This window comes from Arachis hypogaea, chromosome 6 (assembly GCF_003086295.3).
Source record: "Arachis hypogaea cultivar Tifrunner chromosome 6, arahy.Tifrunner.gnm2.J5K5, whole genome shotgun sequence".
NCBI lineage: Eukaryota > Viridiplantae > Streptophyta > Magnoliopsida > Fabales > Fabaceae > Arachis > Arachis hypogaea.
This window is the reverse complement of record NC_092041.1, coordinates 29,356,168-29,382,547: the sequence shown is the minus strand read 5'-3', so window position 1 is coordinate 29,382,547 and position 26,380 is coordinate 29,356,168. Positions and strand designations below refer to the sequence as shown.

Genomic DNA, 26,380 nt, shown 5'->3' with positions numbered 1-26,380 from the left:
TTTGTGTACCTTGTTAATTTTGAATTCTCATTAATACATTGAGGTTTTTATGTGTTATAGTTTTAGTTGAGTTGCTATTGTTGATAATTGTTAGTTAGTAGTTTTAATTTCTATTTACTTTTGCAATTTAGTTATGTCTTTGACTATTGCACATCAAATGTTTGACAAAATATTTTCATGAGTTATGGAGTAGTTTCTTATACTCTTGGTCTAGGTTAAGGGAATTAAGTGACCTTGAGTCATTGGGTCTAATTGAAATGGTGATTTATGAATCTTTGATGGTCAATTTGATACTCATTAACACTAGTCTACTACTAAGTTAATTAGTAGCTAGGTTGGGACTTATGGATTGATGTTGATCAAGTCTATTTGACATACTTCAAGCATAGAAGTAGACTTGATGGGGTTGGTCCCTCATAATTGTCAATATATGGTTATTAGATAAGGATAGTGATCTCAATTCCTATGCCTTAACTAAGAGTTCTTTTGCAATTCATATTTGAAAATCCAAAATCTAATTACTCAATTCTTGCTTTAGTTAGTTTTAGTTGCTTAATTAGTTCTAGAATAGAATTAGATCCATATATTGTCTTGTTAGATTGCTAATTACTTAGATATTGCTTTAATGGTCTTGATTAATATTATGTAATTAATGAAACATAAACATTAATATTTTATTAAGCATTATTTATATACATTATACTTAAAATTCAAATGCATAGAAAAAAAACTTAACAAAAAGTTTTTTTTATTATTTTATGACATAAGTACTTAGAAAAATAATAAATCCGAATATTAAACTTTTTCATCGTTGATTAAATGACTAATGTTTTTTTCAGGATCCTCAAAGAAATCAGATACTTCATAATGAGTGGTGTAATTTTTAACAACATCTTTTGAAACAAAATTTGTCTCTTTTTTTGTCATCTTTCTTTAAAAATTCTTGATAAAGATCAATTAAATGTCTTAGGGTACGACAGGTATGGGACCAATGACCTTTTTCATTACAACGAAAATATTTATCCCACATCTAGTGAAATTGCTTCTTGGAAAATTTTTCTTCTTACCAAAGTTTTATTATTTACCTCTTATAGCGTTATGATTTACCGTATTTGCTTCAAAAATGGGGTAGTCCCAGCTGAGCACGCTTCATGATTTTTTAAGAGTAATTCATTATTTTGTTCAGTAACAAAAAAGCAAGAAATTATATCGGAATATTTTTTAAATTATTTTTCTCAATACTGCTGCTGCAGGAGCACATTCAAGGTATGGAAGGTCGAGAAATTTTTTTCTATATTATTATCAATTATCGTTTTTTCACATAATTTCATTCATGAGGTCATTCAAAACATTGTTGAATTCTATTTATTTATGGATTTAAAATCCTGTAAACACAAATATGTCCATTCATATCGAGCATGAGAAAATATCACTATCTTTTGATGATTATACCTTTCTTTAATGTTCTTCCACATATCTTTAGAATATTTTAATGTGAGATATTTGTTTTTCAGTCCTTCATCATTGACAAAGAAAGATCATGACTTTAGTTTTATTCTTTTTGAATGCTTTATTATCAGCATTAATGATATCTCCAAGATCCATTAAATCAAGATAAATTTTAGTATCTAATATCCATGATAAGTAATTCTATCCATATATATTAAGAGTATTAAATTTAAAATGAGAGAGTTTTGACATAATAATATAAATTTATTAGATGTGTCTTTTTGAATTTTCATCAAAACTTCATGCTAATAATATATTGTAAAATAAAAAATAAAAAAATATAAAATAGAAAAATATAAATAAAAAACTCTAGTATTAATATTCTCTAAAATAAGTATCTCAATATAATTGAGATAATCCTTATGTTTCTCAATAATATATTCACTCTTTCATGCATATATTATTCTTGAGAGTACAAATATATGTTTTCTTATATTGTGTTTTCTGTACTTGTGGATCATACCATATGACCTTATTTATATTTGTACAAATTTATCTTTTTTTCTATTTTTATTAAACTTAAGTCTTCCATGAGAATCGTATATTATAAAAAAATGATTTAAAACTCAATGTGAAATTATCACTAATTTTTGGCTTCATTTCAATTTAACCACGTTACATAACAAAGTTGCAATGTTCAGTTAATAAATTTAATATATACAAATGGCATCATTTTACTAATCTTTCTTTAAAATGATATGTTATTTTTTTATTAATACTAATATCATTTCAAAGATTGTATTCAATGCAAATTTTAATTTCAAATTAATTCAGTTACTGTAAAAGTCAAAATTAATACCCAAAAAATATCCTTTTAGAGTTGCTCTTATGCTGCTCATTCTTTGAAGACTTGTGCTTCCCAAGTTTCATTGAATGGTTGAAAGGGTCATGGCCAATTTAATGGGCACCGTATTCGATGGTCCCAGAACGTTTGGACCATTAAATGATTTTATAACAAAACATGTTTTTTAAGTTTTTTTAACAATTACTACATATTCCTTTAACTAATTTTAATTACAAATTAATCCCATATATTTTATTTAATTATAAAAACTGTTTTTTATTTTATAAATTATTATTTTATCAATTATCTATTATGTTTATTAACAATCAAAAACAAAAATAATAACGAATTAGATCTTCCATTGATCGTAATAAAACTTTTGGCCATTCCAATGGATTAAAAGTTTATATTTGATCCGTGACGTTCGTAATGAACCATTAAATTGTGTTTCCTTGAAAACCAATCGATTGGATTATCAAAACAATCGATTGAATTATAACTCAATCGATTCGATTACAGTTTATCACAAAACAATCGATTGAAACTTGCAAGGCATGATTTTCGCATAAATAAATCGATTGGTCATATGACCCAATCGATTGAACGATGAATAAAAAGTGAATTTTTGTAATTCAATCGAATGTCTCCAATGGATTGAATGCTTGAAAACAACCTGAGCTCTCGCAATTCAATCGATTGGTTTTGTTACTCAATTAATTGAATTCACGAAAACAATATGGATTTGCCAAATTCTGCAACCTCCCTCATTGCGCTTATCCTGTCTCACAACAATTTGACCGGCCAGATTCCACAATGTTTGGGATCTTTTCCTTCGCTCCTGGTTTTGGATTTGTAAATCAACAAGTTTTATGGAAGCATACCTGGAAACTTCTCCAAGAATAATGATTTTGAGACTATAAAGTTGAATGGCAACCAATTAGAGGGACCAATACCACAATCTTTGGCTCATTGCACAAATCTGAAAGTTCTAGACCTGAGTGACAATAACATAGAAGATGTATTTTCCAGTAGGCTAGAAACTCTTCAGGAATTACAGGTACTCAGTTTACAAAATAACAAATTTCATGGTACCATCACTTGTTTGAGTAGGAAGCACCCATTTCCAAAGTTGAGAATTTTTTATGTGTCTAATAACAAGTTTAGTGGCCCTTTGCCAATGCAATACTTTCAAGAGTTTCAAGGTATGATGGCCCGGAATGATAATACTCAAACTGGTGGTTTGAAGTATATGGATACCAATGCTAGTACGACTAGTGTACCATATAATGAATCTGTTGTGATCATTATGAAAGGTCAATTGATAGAAATGTCAAGGATATTAACTATTTTCACAACCATAGACTTGTCAAATAACTTGTTTGAAGGAGAAATCCCACAAATTCTCGGAGAATTGAATTCTCTCAAAGGGCTTAACCTTTCACACAACAGAACCAGGGGTATGATTCCACAAACTTTGGGAAATTTGACAAGTTTGGAATGGTTAGACCTCTCACGGAACCAATTGAAAGGTGAGATACCTTTGTCTTTGACAAATTTGAATTTTCTGTCTGTCTTGAACCTTTCTAAAAATCAGCTGGAGGGAAAGATACCAACACGAAAACAGTTCAATACATTCCAAAATGATTCTTACATAGGAAATCCAATGCTATGTGGATTCCCTTTGTCAAAGTCATGCATCAATGATGAAGAACGGTTACCTTCAGTATTTCCTGAGCCAAAAGAGTCATTATTTGGATGGAAGACAGTAGCAGTGGGATATGGATGTAGAGTGGTATTTGGGATGTTCCTTGGAAGGTTGTTTATCTTCACTCGGAAACCATTGTGGCTTGTGAGACTTGTTTGTGGATATGCCTAACAGAAGCCATGCAAAGCTTCATGTGTTTTCCTTTTTTTTCTGTCATGTGAATTTTCTATTTGTGGAATAAAGCTTGTTGGATATCAAGCTTATGATTTATCCATGCTTATATCATTATGGATTCCTCAAGATATACCACCACTCTTGCAATGAAATGAAAAGCCTTGTATGAATGTCAAGAATGAAATGAATTGAGTTATTTGGTAAAGAAACTCAATTCCTCTGTTTTTGTAGCGTGTGTCCGAGAGTGAGAGAAAAATGTACAATTATATTATATTATATGAGTGGTTTATGTGAGTGATATTGATATTGAAGATAATTAACTCATGAAAGTGTGTTTTTCATGATTAACTCATTTTGTGCTTTTATTAATATACTTTAACCTATAAATCAATCTAAAATAATCAAAACAATTTTAAGAAAGATATTAGTATACATCTTAGCGTATTTGGTAAAAATAATATGAGAAGAAATTGGACTATGAAAAGTAAGAAAATTTCTTTCAATGAACAGTGGAATTGAGTGAAATGTAAATATTATAGTTAAATTGTGAAGTGCATTGCAGATGCTTTTATTTTTTTCTAATATAAAAAAATCATGCGCATCTTTTATGCTTCCTTAAAAAGTTATCATGCGCATTTTTTCGATTGAATTGTGAGACCTCACGTTATTTTCAAAAATTCAATTGATTGGAGAGTATAAACAATCGATTGAATTACAAAAATCCACTTTTTATTCATCGTTCAATCGATTGGGTCATATGACCAATCGATTGATTTAAATTTCAATCGATTGTTTTGTGATAAACTGTAATCCAATCGATCAGAGTTATAATTCAATCGATTATTTTGATAATCCAATCGATTGGTTTTCAAGGAAACACGATTTAATGATTCATCACTAACGGATCAAATATAAACTTTTAATCCATTGAAATGGCCAAAAGCTTTATTACGATCAATGAAGATCTAATTTGTTATTATTTTTGTTTTTGATTGTTAATAAACATAATAGATGATTGATAAAATAATAATTTATAAAATAAAAAATAGTTTTTATAATTAAATAGAATATATGTGGTTAATTTGTAATTAAAATTAGTTAAAGGACTATGTAACAATTGTTAAAAAAACTTTAAAAACATGTTTTGTTATGGGACCATTTAATGGTCCAAACGTTTTGGGACCATCGAATCCGGTGCCAATTTAATGATGAGCATCCATGTCATAACACTTCAAACTCTTCATCGCTTTTACTGTTATAACCCATCTAATTTATATTGTGTTCCAAAAAATCAACATCATAAATTTTTTCGAACTTAACTAGGGGTGGCAGTGGGGCGGGTAGGGGCGGGTTTTTGCCCTACCCGACTCCGCCCCGCCGTCCTGTTAATCATTTACTACCCGCCCTGTCACTACCTGCGGGTAGTAAACTGTAGTACCCTAACCCGCCCCTGCGGGTACCCGCCCCGCCCCTACCTGCCCCTGTAAAAATTAAATAACATTTTAATTTTTACATATTCATATATAAATTAAGACAAAAATTTAAAATTTTTGCATAAATTAAAATACAAACATAAGATTCATACAATGTCAATAACTTGAAATTAAAAAAAGCTAATGTTTGATCACTATAAATTTAACACCATAATAAAAAATTATAACATTAATATAAAAGAGTATTCAATCTTTATTTTTGATCATTTTTCACCGTTCTTGTCTTCAAAAGACAATGACAATCAAGGCATACTTTCCAATCCTTTCTTAAAGGATTCTTCTTACTCATCAAGAGGTATCATCACAATCTCAAAGCTCTCCTCATCTGACCTTAACTTGTCATAAAACTCCACCAGACCAAAAATAAAGTTAGTGCATCTTTCATATGAACTCAATGAGAAATAAAGCTCAACCATTTTGCTCTTGAATTCAAAAACAGCTATCTGAATGAATGAATAAATATACACACAATCACATTTGAAAACTGCTACATATGTTTTAGTTTAGAAATTTAATTAATTAGTAGCTTACTTTATTTCCATAATAAAAAATCACAAAGTCACCAGAAGGAGATAGCAAGAGAGATTTCAAGGATTGGTTCCTCTTAGCTTCCTCTTCAAGATCCTTCAATTCTTGAATTTTTGCTAATGTAAAAGTTGGAAGCACTTTGAAAACTTTACAAAGAAGCATTATAGCATAGGTAAGTATTAGATTGTAAATACTAGTATAAACTATATAAGTACTAAATTTTTATTGTTCTGTTGATCTAAAGCATGAATATGATAGCCTCATTCTCAATCAACATATATAACCAGTTGCAACATGCCAACATCATGAAAAATACTATAGCCGATAATAATTTAAAATGAAAAATAAAGAACTGCAATCAAACACATATAAACAAAATTATAATTACAATGTCTCTTATTCGCATTCAAAATAAAAAATTAAAAAACTGCAATTAGACACATAAAAACAAAATTACAATCACAAAGTCTCAAATGCTCAATCAAAATGAAAAATGAAAAACTACCATCAGACAAACAAATTGCAATCAACAAAGTAATTCTCAATCAACAAATTTACAACAAAATTCTCAATCAAATACATATAAACCCACTTCAGCACATACATTTACAAAATTGAATAAAAAATTGTAAAACTTATAGTCACAGACTCAGAGAGATAAAGAGAAGGGACTTCAGTGACAGGCTCACATGCAATGGCGATGGCCAAGCTCACAACAGCGGCAACCAAGAGATGAATCTGTGGAGGAACAAAAAAGAACTTAGATCTCACAATATGATGGAGAGGGAGAGAGAGGGAGAGAGAGAAAGTGCGCACGAGAGAACAAGAGCCAGAGGAACTTACGGTCTTACGGAGCTAAAAACTGAGCAGCGACGGCAGGCTGGAGCTACGGGCTAAGCGGTGAGGAGCTGCGGGCTGAGCGGCGACGGCGAGGAGATGCGGGCCGAGCGGCGACGGCGAGGAGATGCGGCGACGGCGAGGAGCTGCGGCGACGGCGAGGAGTGGGCAACGACAGCAAGGGAATAAGAGGCTGAGCAGCAACGGCAAGGGGTGAGGGACTGAGCAACGGAGAAGAAGACTATGACCAGGTAACTTTGGTTCTCTGAGGAAGAAAAAGAAGAAGATTATGGTGTCTGAAGGAGTGAGGGTGATGGAGACACAAAGAGAAAAACCCTAATTCCTATATATATATATATATATATATGCACTCTGGGGCGGGTAGGGGTGGGTTCACCCTGACCTCGAACCCGTCCCGCCCCGACATAAACCCACCCCGCTCCGGGTCGGGTTTAAACCCGCCCCAGTGATCGGGTACCCCCGTTGGTTCGGGTTCTCCTGTCACCCCTAGACTTAACATACAACTCAATAATGAAGTTTGTGCTCTAATTTGATGGTAGGTCGAAAATATTCTTTACTTACTAACTTTATTAACCACATGCATTATTTGAAATTAAACGAAACCACCAAATACTAACACAAACTATCTATACAATATTTGTCATTATCTTCAACACCTGATGAGCTACATTTTAAGAAAGTACACTCTTAAACAATAATAACAGATAAATTCTCACATAAAAAGCTCACGTCCTCATGTATATGAGACAAAATCTGACCATTATAATATATTTTTAAACTAATATAACCCTCTATTTTATACTCATCACACTCACTCACAAAGTTTTTCACTCCATATACAGAATAAAACTCTTAAAATGAAGAACTCCAAAGTTTTTTACTTCATATGCAGAATAAAGCTCTCAAAATGAAGAACAACTCCACTTCTGTGTTTCACCACAAGACAACACAACACTCATTTTATAGTTGATTTTATATTTTTTAATTCCTACTAGCATAAGATGTTGCTGGCGTTTTCACAAAATGTTGTCCACTTTTTTATTTTTCTGCAACGCGCTGATGGTGTTTTGACCAGATTATATTTTAAAAACATGCTGAATATCAAAACATCAACCGCGCTTTTATTTATTTTTTAATTAAAAAAAATATCGGGGCAGTGCCATTTTGTGAATCAAACTTTTTTTTAATTTTTTTAATCAAAACGTAGGCGTCGTTTTGTATTTAAAGAATTAAAATCTCTTCTTAATGATTATATATATATGTATAAAAAAATACAAATTTATAGGAAAAAATAAAATCTCTTCTTAATTATCTTTTTTTTTAAATTTATTATTTATAAGGAGTTTTTTTTGTGTAATTTAACGAACAATTAACTAAAAAACATTCAAATACAAATTCCACCAAAAATACAATTGAATGGAGTCAATGAAAATCGATACAATAATAATATACAACGAATTGTTAGTTGTTAAAGCACTTCTCTTGCAAGAATGCTTGAAGGATATGAAGGAATAATAATTAGTTAGTTATTGTGAGTGATTCTTTTTTTTTTTTTTTAACTTTTTGACTTTGAGGCATCAAACTTTAAAATGTTTAACACCAGAAATTAAAAAAAAAAAAGTTGAAAATGTCTGCTTCAATCTTAGTTGCCACTTGTCTCCAACCATTTCTAATTCCATATTCTCTTCATCTCTCTCTCTCTTTCCAACTTCCACGATCTGCATCAACATTCATTCCCTCAAAACACATTACTAAGACTTGTCTGAATTTCCATTGTTCATATGATACTTGTATAGTTGTGTTGCTTTGAGCTTCTTTGTGTTCTCCACTGAATTCCTTCACTTCAGCTATGGCAACTCAGCAACAAGAACAAGACTTTCCAATGCACAGAGACCAAGTTGATGGTATCACTACCACTGCTACCGTAGCTCACACTGCAATTCATAAGGTAAATTTTCATTTATTTATTTATTCATTTTTCTATTTTTCTTATATTTAAGTTTACAGCTAACTGTTTCTACTTTCGGCAACTTATATATCTCCAATAGAATTCATATGGGGAACTGTGTTTTGTTCTTAGTTGATACCTTTTGTCATTGATCATATCTTCCCCCTGTTTCTGACCAATAGGAACTTTAGCTGTAGCTGAGTATTGGAATTTGAACGCTTAAAAGATTCCAATTATCCATGAGCATCAAAGCATACTCATAGTGCATGTAACTATTAGTACTAACTAGGCTGATTAGATTCCTAAACTACACTATTGAAAAACTTGTATAGTTTTCCTTTTGTTTCGTTGGATGCCTATTGATTGGTGCTGGTTAAATTCCAAAACTACATTACTGGAAACTTCTATACTTTTATTTTTAAACTATTAAAATGGTACCTGAAAAATTCTGATGCTAACAGAAATAACCCAAAAGACGATTATGGATTCTATGGTTGTCCTATACACTCAGTGGCATGTTTAGAAGCTACATGAAATTAGATTGTGTTCATGACATAATTTTGTGGTAAAACATGACATGCATAAGGCATATGCATTCCATGCGAAAAAGGGTAACCGTCATTGGTGTAAATCTTCATAATTGAATTGGTAATGCTCCATCTGAAACACATGTATGAGAGACATTTGCATCTGAAGCTTAACAAAGGCTATGTATGATTCTTCATGTATAGGGTGTAGAATCAAGTGAAATAACTGAACTACCTAGTAGACAACATGGAAGAAGGCAAAATCTTATGTTGGAGATACCTGCAAGAAATCTTGATGAAGCAAGAGAGGAATTCTTGAGAATTAACATGCCTTCTACAAGCCCTGCTTTCTCCAGTATCAATGAGTTACAACCAAAAAATAAATCAAATATTAAAGCCCTTATTCCCAAACTTAGCTTTAAGTTAGGGAACACCGAAAAGGCTTCCATTCTAGCACTTGAAGGTTCTTCCACAGAGGTGCCGAAAAAGCCTATGATTTCGAGGACATTATCTCTTACAAAGTTGATCACACCTAGAGGGAAGAAGATGTCATCTTTACCCGTGACACCAATTGGAGGAAACACAACCAATATGACAACATATGTGGTTAGCAGTGATCCAATTTTCTGTTGAATTTTCATAGTTAGCATGCTTTGATCACAATGTTGAAATGAGTTGCTCTCTCAATAACCATGATTTAAACATTTTGTTACAAAATGGTTCACCTCATTTTACAGAGAAAAGGACAGCAATCATCGATCCATCGTTCGCGTTCAGTTCCTGCACTTAACAAAGATGGGAACACATCAGTAGGTGTGATGCTGCGCATAGTTCCTACTACGCCACGGTTAGCTGGTAGCGCTGCCACAACATCTATGAAATCTTCACCTGACATTACTGGTGACTTCCTTCTTCACGTTTGAATCACTTTAACAGAACACATATGTTCACTAGTTAATGCAGGAGATCCTTAAGATTTAAGTTAGTAATTCAAAGATCTCCAAGCACAAGTTATCTTTACTAGGACATTCGAATAATAACCACATTGTGTATGTATGTGTTTATTCTGGTTCAGTTGAGAATGAGGATGGAGAGGACATTCCTGAAGAAGAAGCTGTGTGTAGAATATGTTTGATTGAACTTGGAGAAGGTTCTGATACCCTTAAAATGGAGTTCAGCTGCAAAGGTGAACTAGCATTGGCGCACCAAGAATGCGTGGTTAAATGGTTCAGCATCAAAGGTAACAGAACATGTGATGTGTGCAAGGAACAAGTTCAGAACCTACCTGTCACTCTTTTACGAATTGCGAGTACTCATTCACCAAACTTCTTGATAAGTAGCCAAGGTCAGCAATACAGGCAAGAGGAAACACTTCTTCCTTTCATCTCCTATCTCGCATTTTCTTTATTTGAAACACATACCAAACATAACCTTAAATGTTGTTTGCCAACATGGTACAACAGAACTAATGCATAGAATTTTCACAGGGTTTGGGAAACTGTTCCAATTCTTGTGGTTATCAACATGATGGCTTACTTCTGTTTTGTTGAGCAGCTTCTTGTAAGTACAACTACTGGACGACTTGGATAATTCCCTTTGGTCCAAAATGTAATCTTAATGATGAGATACCATTATTCATTGGACAGGTTTCAAATATGGGGTCTGGTGCCATTGCAATATCTCTCCCATTTTCTTGTATATTAGGCCTTCTTTCAAGCATGACATCAACAACAATGGGTAAGTCTCTCTTTTTCTTCCACTATTAGCCTATGCTGTGAACTTCGAATCCTGCCTTTGGTATTATTAAACTGATTCCTGCAGTTTTGTTCTTAGCGAGGAGAAAACATGTCTGGCTTTATGCGATTGCCCAATTTGTTATGGTGTTTCTTGCTGGTCGTCTTTTCTATTCACTGGTAAGGGAAATTTGTGTGTTACTTTGTAAAAAGACAAATGATTATTTCAACTAAAGAAAAAAATATTTTATTGGCATACACTCTTGCATACTCATATAATTATCTTGAATCAACGATTGAGTTGTCTCTGTGTAACCTCAAAGTGATAAGTTTAAGCCATAGAAACAGCTAATGATATAAGTATCGAGTTAGACTGCATATATTATACCCTTTGGGTGCAGCCCTTTTTTCGGAGCCTGTGTTAACAAGGATGCTTGTGCACCAAGCGGCCTTTTTATACTATCTTGCTCACTGGTGGACACTGTTGTTGTTTCACTCAATCCTCACACACTCTCACTCACTGTCCTGCAATGAATTTGCAGAACTCACACTCAAACTGTTGTATGTTCAGAGAAAAAAAGAGAGAGAGAGTTGAACACTAGAGAACTGAAGAATCAAAACTAACTTCTGACACTATTCAATAAACTGTTAAATACAATAACAGAAAAAAAAAAAACTAACCACTCACTCCACTACCTTAAGAATAGGACTCCACTTCCTTAAAAATAGAAACTAGCTGAACAAAAAAGATTAACTTGCCTCTGAGGCCACTAATGACTTTGACCCTATTAACTGAATCATACACATAAGCATAAAACAGAAATAAATAAATATCAGGTCCTAATACATTATCTAACATTTCTCCTCCTTGGATTAGAGACCTGAACACATTCCAACTTCATGAATCAATTGACTAAATCGACTAACAGCAAGAGGCTTGGTGAAGACATCAGCTATCTGATTATCTGTCTTGCAATACTTCAGCTCCACCTCTTCCTCTTGTTGTGCTTCACGCAGATAATAGAATCTCAGCTTGAAATGTTTAGTCTTGCCATGAAAGACTGGATTCTGAGCAATTGCAATTGCAGCTTGATTGTCCACATACAACATAGTTGATCTTTTCTCTTGCAACCCCAAATCACAAAGTAACTTCCTGAGCCATACTGCATGCTTTGCAGCTGCAGTTGCAGCCACAAATTCAGCTTCAGCTGTAGACTGTGCTACAACTTCCTACTTCTTTGAGCTCCAGGAAAAACAACCTGATCCAAGTGAAAAACAGAAACCCATTGTGCTTTTCATGTCTTCCACCGAACCACCCCAGTCACTATCTACAAAACCAACCAGCTTCATCTCAGGAACTGCTTTGAATTTCACACCATAACTTTGAGTCCCTTTAGATATCTCAACACCCTTTTTCCTGCAGTAAGATGTTCCTTAGCTGCACAATGAAGGAACCTCGATAGAATACTCACTTCATACTGAATGTCAGGCCTAGTAGTTGTTAAATACATTAGACAGCCTACTAGACTTCTGTACTCATTCTCATGCTCAGAATCCTGCACATTACTCTTGCTTAACTTCTCTTTCTGATTAACAGGAGTAGTGACTGTCTTGCATTCTCCCATTTCAAATCTCTTTAGGACCTCTCTGATGTACTTTCTCTGACAGATGAATATCTCACCTTCTTTTTGCTGAATCTCCATGCTAAGAAAGTAAGACATTCTCCCCAAATCTGTCATCTCAAACTGCTTCATCAGTCCTACCTTCAGCTTCACTATCTCACTCTCCTTCTCTCCTGTAACAAGCAGATCATCGACATAGATAGACACCACCACAAGGCCTCTCTCACTCTGTTTGTAGTACAGAGTGACTTCACTTAGACTCTTCTGGAACCCAAGCTGATGCAGATAACAATCAATTTTGCTATACCAAGCTCTGGGAGCTTGTTTCAGCCCATACAAGGCTTTCCTCAGCTTATACACTTTGTCTTCATGGCCTTTAACAACAAATCCTTCTGGTTGGTCTACATAGATGTCCTCAGATAGGTCACCATTTAGGAAAGTTGATTTCACATCCAGCTGATAGATGGTCCACCTTTTCTGTGCAGCAACAGCTAGTAGCAATCTGATGGTATCCATGCGAGCAACCGGAGCAAAAGTTTCAGAGTAGTCCACCCCACTCACTTGAGCATATCCCTTCACAACCAACCTGGCTTTATACTTGTTCACAGTGCCATTTGGGTTCAATTTTGTCTTAAAAACCCATTTGACACCTATAGTCTTCTTGTGATCAGGCTTAGACACAAGTTGCCATGTGTTGTTCTTGTTGATCATGCTCAGTTCTTCTTTCATAGCTGAGGCCCACTCCACACTTCCTTTTGCTTCCTAAACTGTTCCTGGTTCTAGGAGAGCCACATTACATCTGGCATAGACCTCTGCCAGTGGTCTTGTACCTCGCATAGGCAAACTATCAATCAATTCATCTTCAATCAGCTCACACTCATTCTGTAGATCTGCTTCCTCATTTAACTCATCCTCATTCTGCACATTAGCTTCAACTACAATATTGTCAGCCATTTTCTTTTCAAATACTGCCCTCTTCCAATTTTTATCTTCACAAAAAATCACATCTCTACTCATAGTAATCTTTTGTGCATCAGGACAATACACTCTATAGGCTTTAGACTGAGAACTATACCCTACAAAGATACCAGCCTCACCTCTATGATCAAGCTTGTCTCTACTGACTGAAGGAGTCAAGTAATAGCATAGAAAACCAAATGTTCTTAGTCCACTAACCTTTGGTTTGTACCCGTGCCATGCCTAGAATGATGTCTGCTTGTTGAGAGCTTTGGTTGGTAACCTATTCAACAAGAAGACAGCAGTATTTACTGCTTCTGCCCAGAAGCTCTTGGGTAGTTGTTTGCCTTGTAGCATACATCTTCCCATCTCCACAATGCTTCTATTTTTCCTTTCACTCACCCCATTTTGTTGGGGAGTGTAAGGAACTGTAAACTGCTGCTTTATGCCAGAGTTCTCACAGATGGCTTTGAACCTTTTTGAGGTATACTCACCACCATTATCACTCCTCACTGTCTTTATTTTACAATTTGCTTCATTCTCCACCTCTTGTTTGAACCTCAGAAATATTTCATCAACTTCTGACTTTTGTTTGAGAAAGTAGACCCAGCAAAATCTTGTGCAGTCATCAATGAAGGTCACAAAGTACTTGCTTTTGTTCAGTGACTCCTCAGGCATAGGCCCACAAACATCTGAGTGAACCAGTTGAAGCTTCTCCTTGGCCCTCCATCTTGTTTTCTGGAATGGCTTCCTTACTAGCTTCCCTTGCAGACATACTTCACAATCAGACACTTCACTTCCCAACTGAGGCAAGTCTTCAACTAAACCATGCCTCTGCATAAACTGCAATCCCTTATAGTGAAAGTGACCCAACCTTCTATGCCACAACTCCTCCTGACCCTGCACACATGCCATAGCTTTGCTCTCTTTGCTTGCAGGATCGAATGCAAATGTTTTGTTCTGCATAGGGATCCTAAACAAGAGTTTGCCCTCCTCATCTGCAATAGCACATTCATTCTTATCAAACACAATCTTCATGCCCTTCTCAACTAACTGTCCCACACTCAGAAGATTCTGATCTATCTTGGGAACATAGTAGACATCAGACATCAGCTTCACTCCTCCAGGGCCTTCAAGTAACACATTGCCTCTTCCTTCAACCTCTAGATGATCACCATTCCCAATTCTCACTCTAGTATTGACTGATCTGTCAATATTAGTGAAAATTGCCTCATTTCCTGACATGTGATTGGAACAGCCACTGTCCACCAGCCATCCATCACGTGAGACTTGAGACACAAAGCCTGAAGCAACAAACAATTGCTCCACTTCACCTGCAGTTGCTTGAGCCTCTCCTTGTTGAGAGCTCTTTTCTTTGCAGATTCTCTCTATGTGCCCTATCTTCCCACACTTTCTGCAGACTACATTTGGTCTTCTCCAACACCTAAAGAAAGGATGACCTTTCTTTCCACAGTGTTTGCAGGCTTCATCACTCCCTTTCCTCACTTGTGCATCACTTGAACTAAAACTGGTCTGTTGAGCACCAAACTGCTTGCCTTGCTTCTTCTTCTCACCACTTCCATGCTTCACCCTAGCCTGCATTGCACCTTCAACTGGCTCATCTCCTCTCCTCAGTACCCTCCTTTGTTCTTGTGCTTGAAGAGCACTAACTGCTTCAGCAAATGGCATATCTGAGATTTCTCTTGTGTTCTCAAGAGATGCTATAGTAGCTTCAAATCTTTCAGGTACAGAACAGAGGAGCTTCTCGACAAGTCTTTCCTCTCCAAGATCAGTACCCAACAGTGCCAATTTATTGGTTAAGTCTAGGAGTTTATCAGCAAATTCTTGAACTGATTCATTTTCCTTCATCTGCACTCTTTCTAGCTCCCTTTTAAGGTTCATTGCTTTCATTCCTTTAATCTTCTTATTGCCCTCATATTCTTTCTTCAAAAAATCCCAAATATCTTTTGCAGATTCTAGACTCAAAATCCTATTAAAAATAATAGGAGTAACAGCAGCATAGAGACTAGATCTTGCTTTGGCTTTTCTAGTCACACGTTCTTTGTAGAGCTTTTGTTGATTTGCAGTTGGATTGGCAACCAATGGAGGCACCACGTAGTCATCCTCCACTGCCTCCCACAGATCAACTCCTTCAAGGAATGCTTTCATCCTCACTTGCCAGACATGATAATTGCTCCCATCAAGGATTGGAGGAGCAATGCTTGCTAGCCCAATAGTTGTTGATGAAGCTTCCATCACCACAGCCCTTAAGATACTTAAGGCTTTGATACCAATTTGTTGTTGTTTCACTCAATCCTCACACACTCTCACTCACTGTCCTGCAATGAATTTGCAGAACTCACACTCGAACTGTTGTATGTTCAGAGAAAAAAAAGAGAGAGAGAGTTGAACACTAGAGAACTGAAGAAGCAAAACTAACTTCTGACACTATTTAATAAACTGTTAAATACAATAACAGAAAGAAAAAAAAAACTAACCACTCACTCCACTACCTTAAGAATAGGACCCCACTTCCTTAAAAATAGAAACTAGCTGAACAAAAAAAATTAACTTGCCTCTGAGGCCACTAATGACTTTGACCCTATTAATTGAATCATACACATAAGCATAAAACAGAAATAAATAAATATCAGGTCCTAATACATTATCTAACAGACACGTACTTGCTAACTTTGGATGGGATGTAGGAACCATCTCATTATGTGGATCCCATACCCCATTTAGTTATTTAAGACCCAATGTACATGACAGAAATTAATACAATACACATCTCATGTAATAAACTTTCAACTGTACTAGTAAAGCACACGTAATAATTGCTTTGTTTAATGGTGTGACAGCTTCATGTGCAAGCAGTGCTATCTATGCTACTTGCTACATTTACTGGGTTTGGAGCTGTAATGTGTGTAGCCTCTGTTCTGTTTGAGTTTCTGAAATGGAGGAGAAGATGGTTTGCTCAGTTGAATCAGCATCAGCTTGGTTCCCAAGAGGTGGCTGTATCAACTCATCAATCATCTGCAACAACCACTTAAGGCTGACATAGCTTTACACTTGAATATTGCATATTTATTATTTCCTTCAGGGAACGCTGTGGCATCATAAAACGCATTTCGCTGTACATAAAATATAATGTATAGACAAGTTTGAGCACGTCACTATTATTCACCAGTGTGTCTACAGTGCAAGCTTGAAGAAATTGTCTTTATAATGCAATTTTGAAGGAATCGAAAAAATTAACAGTAATAAGTAATAACAATGGATGGCATTCTGCTGTGCAATAACTAGAGTAAGACATCCGCGATGCCCTGAGAGCAAAATTAGTTATAGTATATACTATATGATATATATTTAAAATGCTACATTGTTTAGAAATGCATTAGATAATATATAAATAGAAAATATTGTACAATACATTCATTTAGCAATTTATATATGATTCAATATAATTATTCAACGAAAAGAAATACAATGGAAGATATACATTTTTAATGTAAATAATAATTGTATTAGCTGTTTCTTTTTTATTCAACTGAGTAAGTTAATGTATTAAGTTTAATTGATTAAAAAAATTTAACATTTTGTTTAGTGACATATATAAATTGATATAAATTTTATAGTAGTTAATGATAAATGACATATTAATACTATATAAAAATTTAATATATTTTTTATATTACAAAAATGTAAAATTGCTATGTGTGCAAAATTATTGTTGTAACACGATTACAAAGCAATATGGCATAAATTAATTCTATTACATATTAGTATCTATTTTTATGTGATATAAATAGATGGTAGCCGAAGTTGGTTTTATTCCGTAAAACCCATTACAATTCCATATATTATTTACACGTGACAGATTATTTTTTGTTCACACTTCCATTCCAAACACCGGTATACTGCACTTTTGTTGCGAGTAAACTTACTATCCTAAATTCGGAACACAATTGATTCATTGCGAGGATTCACGATGATCACAGCTGAATCAATTTAAATATTAGGACAGCGTCATCGAATATTAATATCCTGAAAAGAGGGCACCCTCACCGACCTCAGATTACATAGCCAAACTATTCAGCTTTATACAATTCATGTTGGTGAAACCAACAATTAAAGAGCTAACGAAATAAATAATGGCTTGTATGCAGTATGCGCTTCCGATCTTCATGTACCAATTTCACATTATTCCTGTAATCACTAATCAGACATCCTAATAACAGCCGTTCTGTAATTACAGGAGGCGGCCAGAGAGAACTCTCCTTCCCATCCTCTCGCTGCCAACAATGGCATTCTCATCCGCAAATATACAGTAAAACCAGTTGGTTCATCTTTACTAGAATCAACATGTTAAAAACTAAGGGAACCAACTGGATAAAAGATAAACAAACCATTAAAAAATTTGCTTGAAATTCCCTTTAGATTTGGAATGTCATTGTTTGTAGCTAGAATTTCCAATCTTGCTGGAAAGTGAAGGCTTCTCCTTAAGGCTGGTGGCTAACAAGTTTTCAGAGTTGCTTGATTGGCTCTCGGCAACACCAGGTCTCGTCCAGATTTTTATGTGCCCCTCCCGGCAGGCAGTGAGTACAGATTCCTGAGTAAATATCAAGCCAGAGAGTGGTTCAGTGTGCACTCTGTGAGCAACCAATGGGGAGATTTTTGGAACATCACGCATACTTGGAGCAGGTTGTAAGGTACCCAATGGAACAACACTGTCCCAATGGGATGATTGGCTTCCAGTACTGTAAGTCGGAGACCCACCAGGAGGACGCCTCAAGGGCACTACAATCTCATCCATTTCCAGGTCCCATAGAAGTAATTGAGTATCCTGACCACCAAAACATCTTAGTACCAACATTTGTGTGGAAAATAAAACAACATAAGGAAACACATCCAGATACAAAAATACAGGAAATTCAATCACAAGGCATTTTCAAAATTTTATTGCACATCTAATGGTGAGTTCAATGAAATTTAATAAATGTTAAGTTTTATTGAATGGATATCAATCGGGAAAAGTTTTCATTCTATTGCCCAGAGGCACAATGGAGGCCGATGAAATGAAAAGAATTTAGTAAGTTTAATTTTAAGTCCAGCCAACACCACTCAAATTAGAGTGGAAGGAAAATAAGACTTTTGGTGTTTGAATATCCAAACAACGAATATTAATGGCATTCCATAATCTCTAATCAATCAACAAATAGTCTAAAGAATTCAAGACATAATTTTGTACATAACATTCCCATGTTCTAATGTTTGGCAAAATGTTTCACTGTGAACGTAGGAACTAGCACTGCCTAACATAATAAATCATATGAAGTCCAAGAGCTGCTAAACCCATGTACTCCATTCCTATGTGAAATGTAAAAAGTAATCCTAATTGTTTTTCATCCCTTCAACTTTCAAGTAGCTTCAAATAAGCATATAGTTGATATTAAAGCCTCTTAAAAACTAGTGACAAATCCAATAACTGAAAAGCATGACCGAATGAACAAATTTCCCAAAATTTCTTTCTACACAAGTGGATCCAGCAATTCATTTTCAATCCTGTCAACCAAATCTTGGGTAATGGGAAGAATCATGTGGAAACTTTTGGAAAGTATATAGCCAAAGCTACAAAAAGAACAAAGGAAAAATCACAATAATAGCAATATCATGGGTACCTGACCGACTGAACCAAATCGATACATCACGTTCTCTCCATTATCACTTGAATTTGGAGATGACCAATATGAATCAAATGCCACTCCACTTACCTGATCACAGCATTTGACAGACATTAATTCGGTACAATTGTAGAAACATTTTCCAACTCAATGTTACCAAGCAACATACCCATGAGTTATGTCCCTCACCCCATGCTACAATCTTACGATCATCCATGCTCCAAACTTGAACTAAATCATCTTCTCCACCAGTCAAAACATATTTCCCATCCATGCTGTTGAAATAGTTTTAATCATGATATTGCATTTTCAAATAATGAAATCAACCAGAAGTAACTAAAGAAAAACAGAATAATTGACTAAGATCAAACATGCTCACCTCCAAGCACAACACAACAAAGCCCCATAATAACTCTTTCCACCACATATAAGTTGTTCTTTTACGTAATCAAACACTCGTAAGTAGCCTGAAAGCAGAGAGTACGATGGAATGATTTATTTATTTTCACAACAAAAACAAAGTTGAACTAATATTAGTGTTGATGGTGTTTAATAGAAGATATACCATCTCTTCCAACAGTTGCTAAGTATGCTCCATCGGATGAGAAAGAAAACATGTTGATTGAACCCTGGCATATATGCCATCTGGCTATTGGGTTACTCTGCATAGGTCAATAAAAATGAAATACATCACACAAGAAATTCTCCTGAAGTGCAACCTCTAGCATTAATGGTTTCATCTGAAACAAATAGAGACATCAATCAAGTGTTATGTGAAACAACCACAACATTCTATAGGAACTAAGCATGTTGGTTCTACGTTTGTAAAATTGATTCTTGATGAAATTGATTTTATCAAAATTGTTACGTGACTGGCTGATTGCAATGCAAAGTGATTTATATGTTGAATTGTATTTAAAAATAGATCCGTGCCTTGAAATATCCAAATGATTAATAAAAAAGTGATTATCCAAGCATATATTTTCTGCAAAAACTCTTCATTTGCATCACTTTGTGGTGATTTTGTATATCCCACTGGCAATCGAAACATGCCCCAATCATATATTATGGCTGCCAATTAAAGCTGAATTTAGCTACAGTAAATTAATAGTCCAAATAAACAAATGGAAGTTGCATATGTAAATTTTACAAAGAAACTAAACATAAGTCAAACTCAATACCTTACTATAACGTGCATGCACAACAGAAAATTGAGTTTGATCTTTAACAACTGGGAATGAAGAATCACCAGCACTGTCTTTATTCTGAAATGTGGGAAAGAAGGGTAAATAGTTGTTCAACTGACCATTAGAAACATCATGGTAAGTACACCCAAAATATGTTAAGCTCTCTAGATAAGTAAATCTCACCTTATCATATACGAATAAATTTCCATCAGCATGAGCAACAACAAAAACTCCATCACCTCCTGGCACCCAAGCAATGCACGTACAACGACTGTTCAAATTAAAATGCATCAATCATAATTTTTTCTAATCAGTGTCCTTTTGACATCATAATTCCAAGTTCCAAACTTCCAATAGCATCTCAACCACAAAATGGAAAGAATTAAAACCACTGAACTACATATTAACATTAGTATGCCTTACTCAGTAATAGCAAATTCCAATATACACTTTATGAAACAGTTAAACATTGTATAGATATACCATACTGTATGGTGACAAAATAAAACGTTTTCCTCATTGAATGAAAGCAACAAATGCTCATCTCTGGCATGGTTCCAAATCATTATCAAGCCTACTGAGCTGCTGACAGCCAATCAAGTGCTCATGAATATCAAAACTGAGTAATTCCTAATATTTAAGTCACTGAGAAGAGAGCATGAACAAATTATGTCATACAACACTTTTGGCTTTTGACAAAATATTAGAACTTGTATTTATAGAGAAAACATCATAAAGGATCAATCCTTGCCTGTTACTGACGGTACCATCTTTGTTGTAATGCTGAGCCCCAACAAGCTTTTTGCCAACATCCTGTAATTGCTGTCTCAGTGATACTGAGTAGACTACAATAATACAAACAGGGAAAAAAAATTCATAAAGCTTAAATTTTCCTTAAACAATGGAAATGGAAATTTTAATGAACACTTATTTACCATCTCCAGAGGTCAAGCCAACAAGCAAATCATGTCCATCCTTAGCATCAGGATCAAATGCATGGCACACAGGATTTGAGTTACTAAAGTGAATAGACTTTATGGGGTCCTACAAGTAATAAGAAATCTCTCTTTTAGCGAATCCAAAATACCAACAATCCATCACAATCCAACCCAAGCAATATACCTTATCTTGAGAATTCAAATCACTTATGAAAATTGCATCTCCGACATTGAAGATCAAGTAGGTTCCTTTGCCGTCAAAATTTGGATTAGCCAGCGAACTACTTGAACTGGAGGCACCAATTGAACCAATCCTACTCGTTCCTCCATTACTCTTGCTTCCACCATTGCCCCCGACAAAACTAAGCGCTCGGCTTCCATTGCTTCCTCCCAACAATCTAGCTGCCGCAGACCGCACCCCACTGCTGGCACTGAAACTTGAAGAAGACGCAGTCGGGGTCGAAGGCGCAGGTTTGTCTTTGAGATGTGCAAGAGTAACCTGCTCATGGGTAAACCCAAACCAACAATGTGTTAAAAGTAACCACAAGGCACTTCAACTTAACAACCAATCTTGGAAGAAAAAAGCATTACAGAACTCATCTCTGAAAGTCAACAAAACTAAATTCACAACGGGAAAAAACATTAAAAAAATAAAAATCACAATGAATACAAGATATTTGAATGAGACAGATTTAGAAATGAGTGTAAATGAATCGGAAGAAAAACCCTAGCAATAAATGGAAGCAAGGTAAAGTATGATACATTGAACTAAGTATGCGTTGAAGAAAGCAGATAGCCTACAACCCTAAAAAATAATAATAATGAAAAGATTGTTGATAAAGCAAGAAGAAGAGGAGACCTGAGTAACGGTTTTGCCATGAGCATAATGAAGAAGACCAGAAGGGTGAGTCTTCTCGTATTGAAGCTTGTATCGGCCTTCAGGGGTTTTGAAATAAGTCTTGAGCCCAGGGGACTGTGCAGTTCCCGATGACGACGGGGACATCATGCCGTTCGAGCTGTTCATCATCCTCGCGATCGACCACGATCATCACATAACCCCTACTCTCTCTATCTCTCTCTCTCTATCTCCCTAGGGTTTCTAATCAGAACCTTCCTTCCAATTGAATCCCAAACTCGATTCCAATTTGGATGGAGTAGGTCTCGGTTTTCGAGTTTTGGATTTCAGTCCAGATCGGAGGACAAGACGAAGACGAAGACGAGAAGAAGAAAGAGGGGGTTTGTTAGAATAAGGTGGCTTGTGTTTTGCGTTTTGCGGCTTATTGATGTGATGATACGCTGGCAACACCAATTGCAAAGTGGGGGAAAATGGTGGGGGTCTTCCTTTCTTGATGGGAAGAACCGCCTCCCTTTTGGTCAACGCATTGGACGGTCACGATTGAGGCATCATTATAATTTCTCCTTTTTTTGGCATTTAAACTTTGAAGACACTATCAAGGAACTACTTCACTCGCGCAAATGACAGATAGTCAGATAGGCTTTGCTTCTTGACCATGAGCCAACTGCTACTACAGAAAGGAGGCTATGATTTGATTTGGTTAGATTATATTAGATTGGGTTAGCGTTATAATCAGAATTAATAAAATAGGACAAAGACAAGTGGATCTGATGCCGGCACTGGCATTGAGGTGAGGATCCGAAGCACAGTCACACACGCCCCATTCTGCATTTCTGCTGCCATCCAAAGCTAGGCCCAACTTTATTTGGAGAATGCAGGCTCATCAATACTCATGGCCCAGCCGAGGACCTATAAATATCCCACGTAAAGCTATTGTATTCATGACAAAAAGAAAACCCACTACAGTCCAAAAAAAATAAAGAAACCCACCGGCTTGGCCAATGAGATGTAGCTCAAATTGCATTTGTTCCTTTTCCATATAGAAATCGGGTTCAAACCTCGTTTGATTTAACTTGCCCATAAAAAAAAAAACCTGTATTGCACTTGTATTAGCATAGGCAAATCAGGTATTAAATAAACAGCTGCTATATACACAAGTCTTTTTAGCTTACAAGTTGATACAAGTGGGTCCAATTCCAATAAAAATAACCCTCACTTCAACGTGCGTGTAACCACGCGCTCATCAACTGTTTCAATAACGCGCTCAAATTATGAAAGACGCTTCTTCTTACTTGATCAAAATCTCAACCCTGAAAATTCAAACGACCTCAAAATCTCTCAAGAAACTGTTAAAATTATTGCGAAAACTCAAGAAAATCTACAAGAAAACTTCGAAATCTCCATAAAAAACACACAGAAACAAAAGACGAAAGATTATTCAATATATTGTTTTACTAATCGTCTAGTTTTTTTCACTTTTCTCTTCTCATTTTGATCGCGAAACACTAGATAGTCATAATTCTATTTATTAAGTAGATTCATTATGTGTTCTTGATTTAAAATACATATTACTGTTCTCATCATACTGTTCAATCGGTGATAACTATTTTACGTACTATTTCACATATAGTTTAACATATATTTTCATGTGTTTTTGAGCATGTTTACATGTTTGAACTAAGTTTGTAAAAATAGAAACTTTCTCTGTATTTCAAGTAAATTCGTGTGTAATTGGTGCTGTTGTTCTTGAATATTGTTCTTGTGCTTCTGGTGTCATTTTATGCGTTTTGGTTGACTTGAATATCATTTTAAACTCATTATGTCATGTAATCTAAAAAATAATAAAAGTATATATGGTTGGTATTTCAGTGTATATCAAGCGAATTCGACTGTAACTGGTGATGTTGTTATCTATTAATCTTATTTTTTATTTTTTACAGTAAAAATGGCAACGAAAAACGCTGCTGCACCAAAATATAATGTAACACATATATCTTAGACGAACTCAATTTTTCCTTGTATAAATATAATTATTCTTGTTTTGTTTGTTTACAGAAAACTCATGATTTGAGATGCTCGACAAGACTCCTAAATGAAAAGTTCCAAAACATGAGCGATGAAAAGAAGGCCATCGTCCAGGAATTGAAATTTGATTGTTTGATGCACATCCGTCTAATGAATGTGTCGCATAAGCTCTTGAAGGAGTTGGCATATTCATTTGATTTGATAACAAATAGATTGGACACCTGGTACGCTGTGTTGACCATCAACTAGGAAAATATAGGAGCTGCGCTCTGCTTGAATACATCTGGTAACTGATTACATTAACTGTTATAGTAGAGGTGTATATGGCTGATATTTTAGTGTATTTGAATTAAATTGGAGTGTAATTAGTGATATTGTTTTGCTGCTTGATGAGCGGATAATTTATACGCTTTTTGGCATTGTTTTTAGTATGTTTTTAGTATGATCTAGTTAGTTTTTAGTATATTTTTATTAGTTCTTAGTTAAAATTCACTTTTCTGGACTTTACTATGAGTTTGTGTGTTTTTCTGTGATTTCAGGTATTTTCTGGCTGAAATTGAGGGTTCTGAGCAAAAATCTGATTCTGAGACTGAAAAGGACTGCAGATGCTGTTGGATTCTGACCTCCCTGCACTCGAAGTGGATTTTCTGGAGCTACAGAAGCCCAATTGGCGCGCTCTCAATGGCGTTGAAAAGTAGACATCCTGGGCTTTCCAGCAATATATGATAGTCCATACTTTGCCCAAGATTTGATGGCCCAAACCGGCGTGGCAATTCGGCCTCAATATTTCCAGCGTTTAACGCTGGAACTGGCATGAAACTTGGAGTTAAACGCCCAAACTGGCATGAAAGCTGGCGTTTAACTCCAGAAAAGGTCTCTACACGAAAATGCTTCATTGCTCAACCCAAGCACACACCAAGTGGGCCCGGAAGTGGATTTTTAAGTCATTTACTCATCTCTGTACACCCTAGGCTACTAGTTTACTATTAATAGGATCATTTGACATTGTATCTGTACCTCATGACACTTTACACGCTTTCTTTGTGTATTCAGAAAAACGCCCAGTGATAAAGGAATTCTGGCGTTTAACGCCAGCCAGGGCACCTGGCTGGGCGTTAAACGCCCAAAAGGGGCATCAAATGGGCGTTAAACGCTAGAATGGGTGCCATTCTGGGCGTTTAACGCCAGAAAGGTGGGGGGGACCACAATTTTGTTTTCAAATCAAATTTTTTCAAACTTTCCTTTTCTTACCCATATTTTTCTACAAAAATACATTTCAATCTCTCATCATTCACTTTCAAATTTTCAAAAATCTAAAATCACTCTTCAAATCTCTCAATTCATTCCCAAATTTTGTTCAAAAAAATTCACCTTTTTTTTTCAATTTCTTTCCATATCTTCTCAAATCTCCTTTCAAATTTCTCTTTTTTTTCGAAATCTCTCCTCCCAACCTTATAAATACACGTTTGGCTCCCTCTTTCCACCACACCATTCGAATTTCCTCTTCCTCTCTCTCTCTTCTTTCCTTTCTTTTGCTTGAGGACAAGCAAACCTCTAAGTTTGGTGTGCTTTTCCGTGATCACTAAGCCAAGATTCATCAAGATCATGGCTCCTAAGGGAAAACAAACCAATTTAAGAGGAAAGAAAGAGAATAATCCAAAGAATCTTTGGAATCAAGAGAAGTTCTTAACCAAAGAACATGAAGACCATTATCACAAAATAATGGGTCTGAGGTCAGTGATCCCGGAGGTTAAATTTGATCTGAAAGAAGATGAATATCCGGGGATCCAAGAGCAAATTCGAAACAGAGGATGGGAAGTTCTAACCAATCCTAAAATAAAGGTTGGAAGGA

General features: G+C 35.3%; 2 protein-coding genes and 1 pseudogene across 3 annotated transcripts; 2 read left to right on the top strand and 1 right to left on the bottom strand.

Moving 5' to 3' along the window:
* Nucleotides 1-3,029: 3,029 nt before the first annotated feature.
* LOC112805486 (receptor-like protein 52) lies at nucleotides 3,030-4,169 on the top strand (annotated as a pseudogene).
* Nucleotides 4,170-8,646: 4,477 nt separating this feature from the next.
* On the top strand, nucleotides 8,647-17,375 carry LOC112696515 (uncharacterized). Of its 2 annotated transcripts, none has more exons than XM_025749311.2 (8): nucleotides 8,647-8,999; nucleotides 9,731-10,132; nucleotides 10,264-10,426; nucleotides 10,602-10,884; nucleotides 11,014-11,086; nucleotides 11,173-11,263; nucleotides 11,360-11,439; nucleotides 16,700-17,375. In XM_025749311.2, exons 1-8 carry the CDS (start codon nucleotides 8,901-8,903, stop codon nucleotides 16,889-16,891), a joined length of 1,383 nt encoding a protein of 460 aa, XP_025605096.1. In that variant the 5' UTR covers nucleotides 8,647-8,900; the 3' UTR covers nucleotides 16,892-17,375. The 2 variants fall into 2 exon arrangements, with proteins under 2 accessions (XP_025605096.1, XP_025605095.1); XM_025749310.3 differs by having other exon boundaries at nucleotides 11,348-11,439.
* Nucleotides 17,376-17,877: 502 nt separating this feature from the next.
* LOC112696514 (uncharacterized) lies at nucleotides 17,878-23,391 on the bottom strand. The gene is made up of 11 exons (XM_025749308.3): nucleotides 22,507-23,391; nucleotides 21,832-22,146; nucleotides 21,645-21,753; nucleotides 21,461-21,554; nucleotides 20,893-20,980; nucleotides 20,704-20,787; nucleotides 20,088-20,184; nucleotides 19,902-19,989; nucleotides 19,692-19,797; nucleotides 19,520-19,612; nucleotides 17,878-18,684 (listed from the first exon to the last, which is right to left on the bottom strand). The coding sequence occupies exons 1-11, from the start codon at nucleotides 22,672-22,674 to the stop codon at nucleotides 18,289-18,291; spliced, it is 1,638 nt and encodes a 545-aa protein (XP_025605093.1). The 5' UTR covers nucleotides 22,675-23,391; the 3' UTR covers nucleotides 17,878-18,288.
* Nucleotides 23,392-26,380: the final 2,989 nt, after the last annotated feature.

Excerpts from the sequence above, each read along its gene's own strand:
- LOC112696515 (XM_025749310.3), top strand. The coding sequence starts at position 8,901 with ATGGCAACTCAGCAACAAGAACAAGACTTTCCAATGCACAGAGACCAA. Across the intron at positions 11,087-11,172 it reads GTTTTGTTGAGCAGCTTCTT|GTTTCAAATATGGGGTCTGG; the intron begins GTAAGTACAACT and ends TTCATTGGACAG. Across the intron at positions 11,264-11,347 it reads CATGACATCAACAACAATGG|TTTTGTTCTTAGCGAGGAGA; the intron begins GTAAGTCTCTCT and ends TGATTCCTGCAG.
- LOC112696514 (XM_025749308.3), bottom strand. The coding sequence starts at position 22,674 with ATGATGAACAGCTCGAACGGCATGATGTCCCCGTCGTCATCGGGAACT. Across the intron at positions 20,981-21,460 it reads GATGGTACCGTCAGTAACAG|TCGTTGTACGTGCATTGCTT; the intron begins GCAAGGATTGAT and ends TAATTTGAACAG. Across the intron at positions 19,613-19,691 it reads GTGAGGGACATAACTCATGG|GTAAGTGGAGTGGCATTTGA; the intron begins GTATGTTGCTTG and ends TGCTGTGATCAG.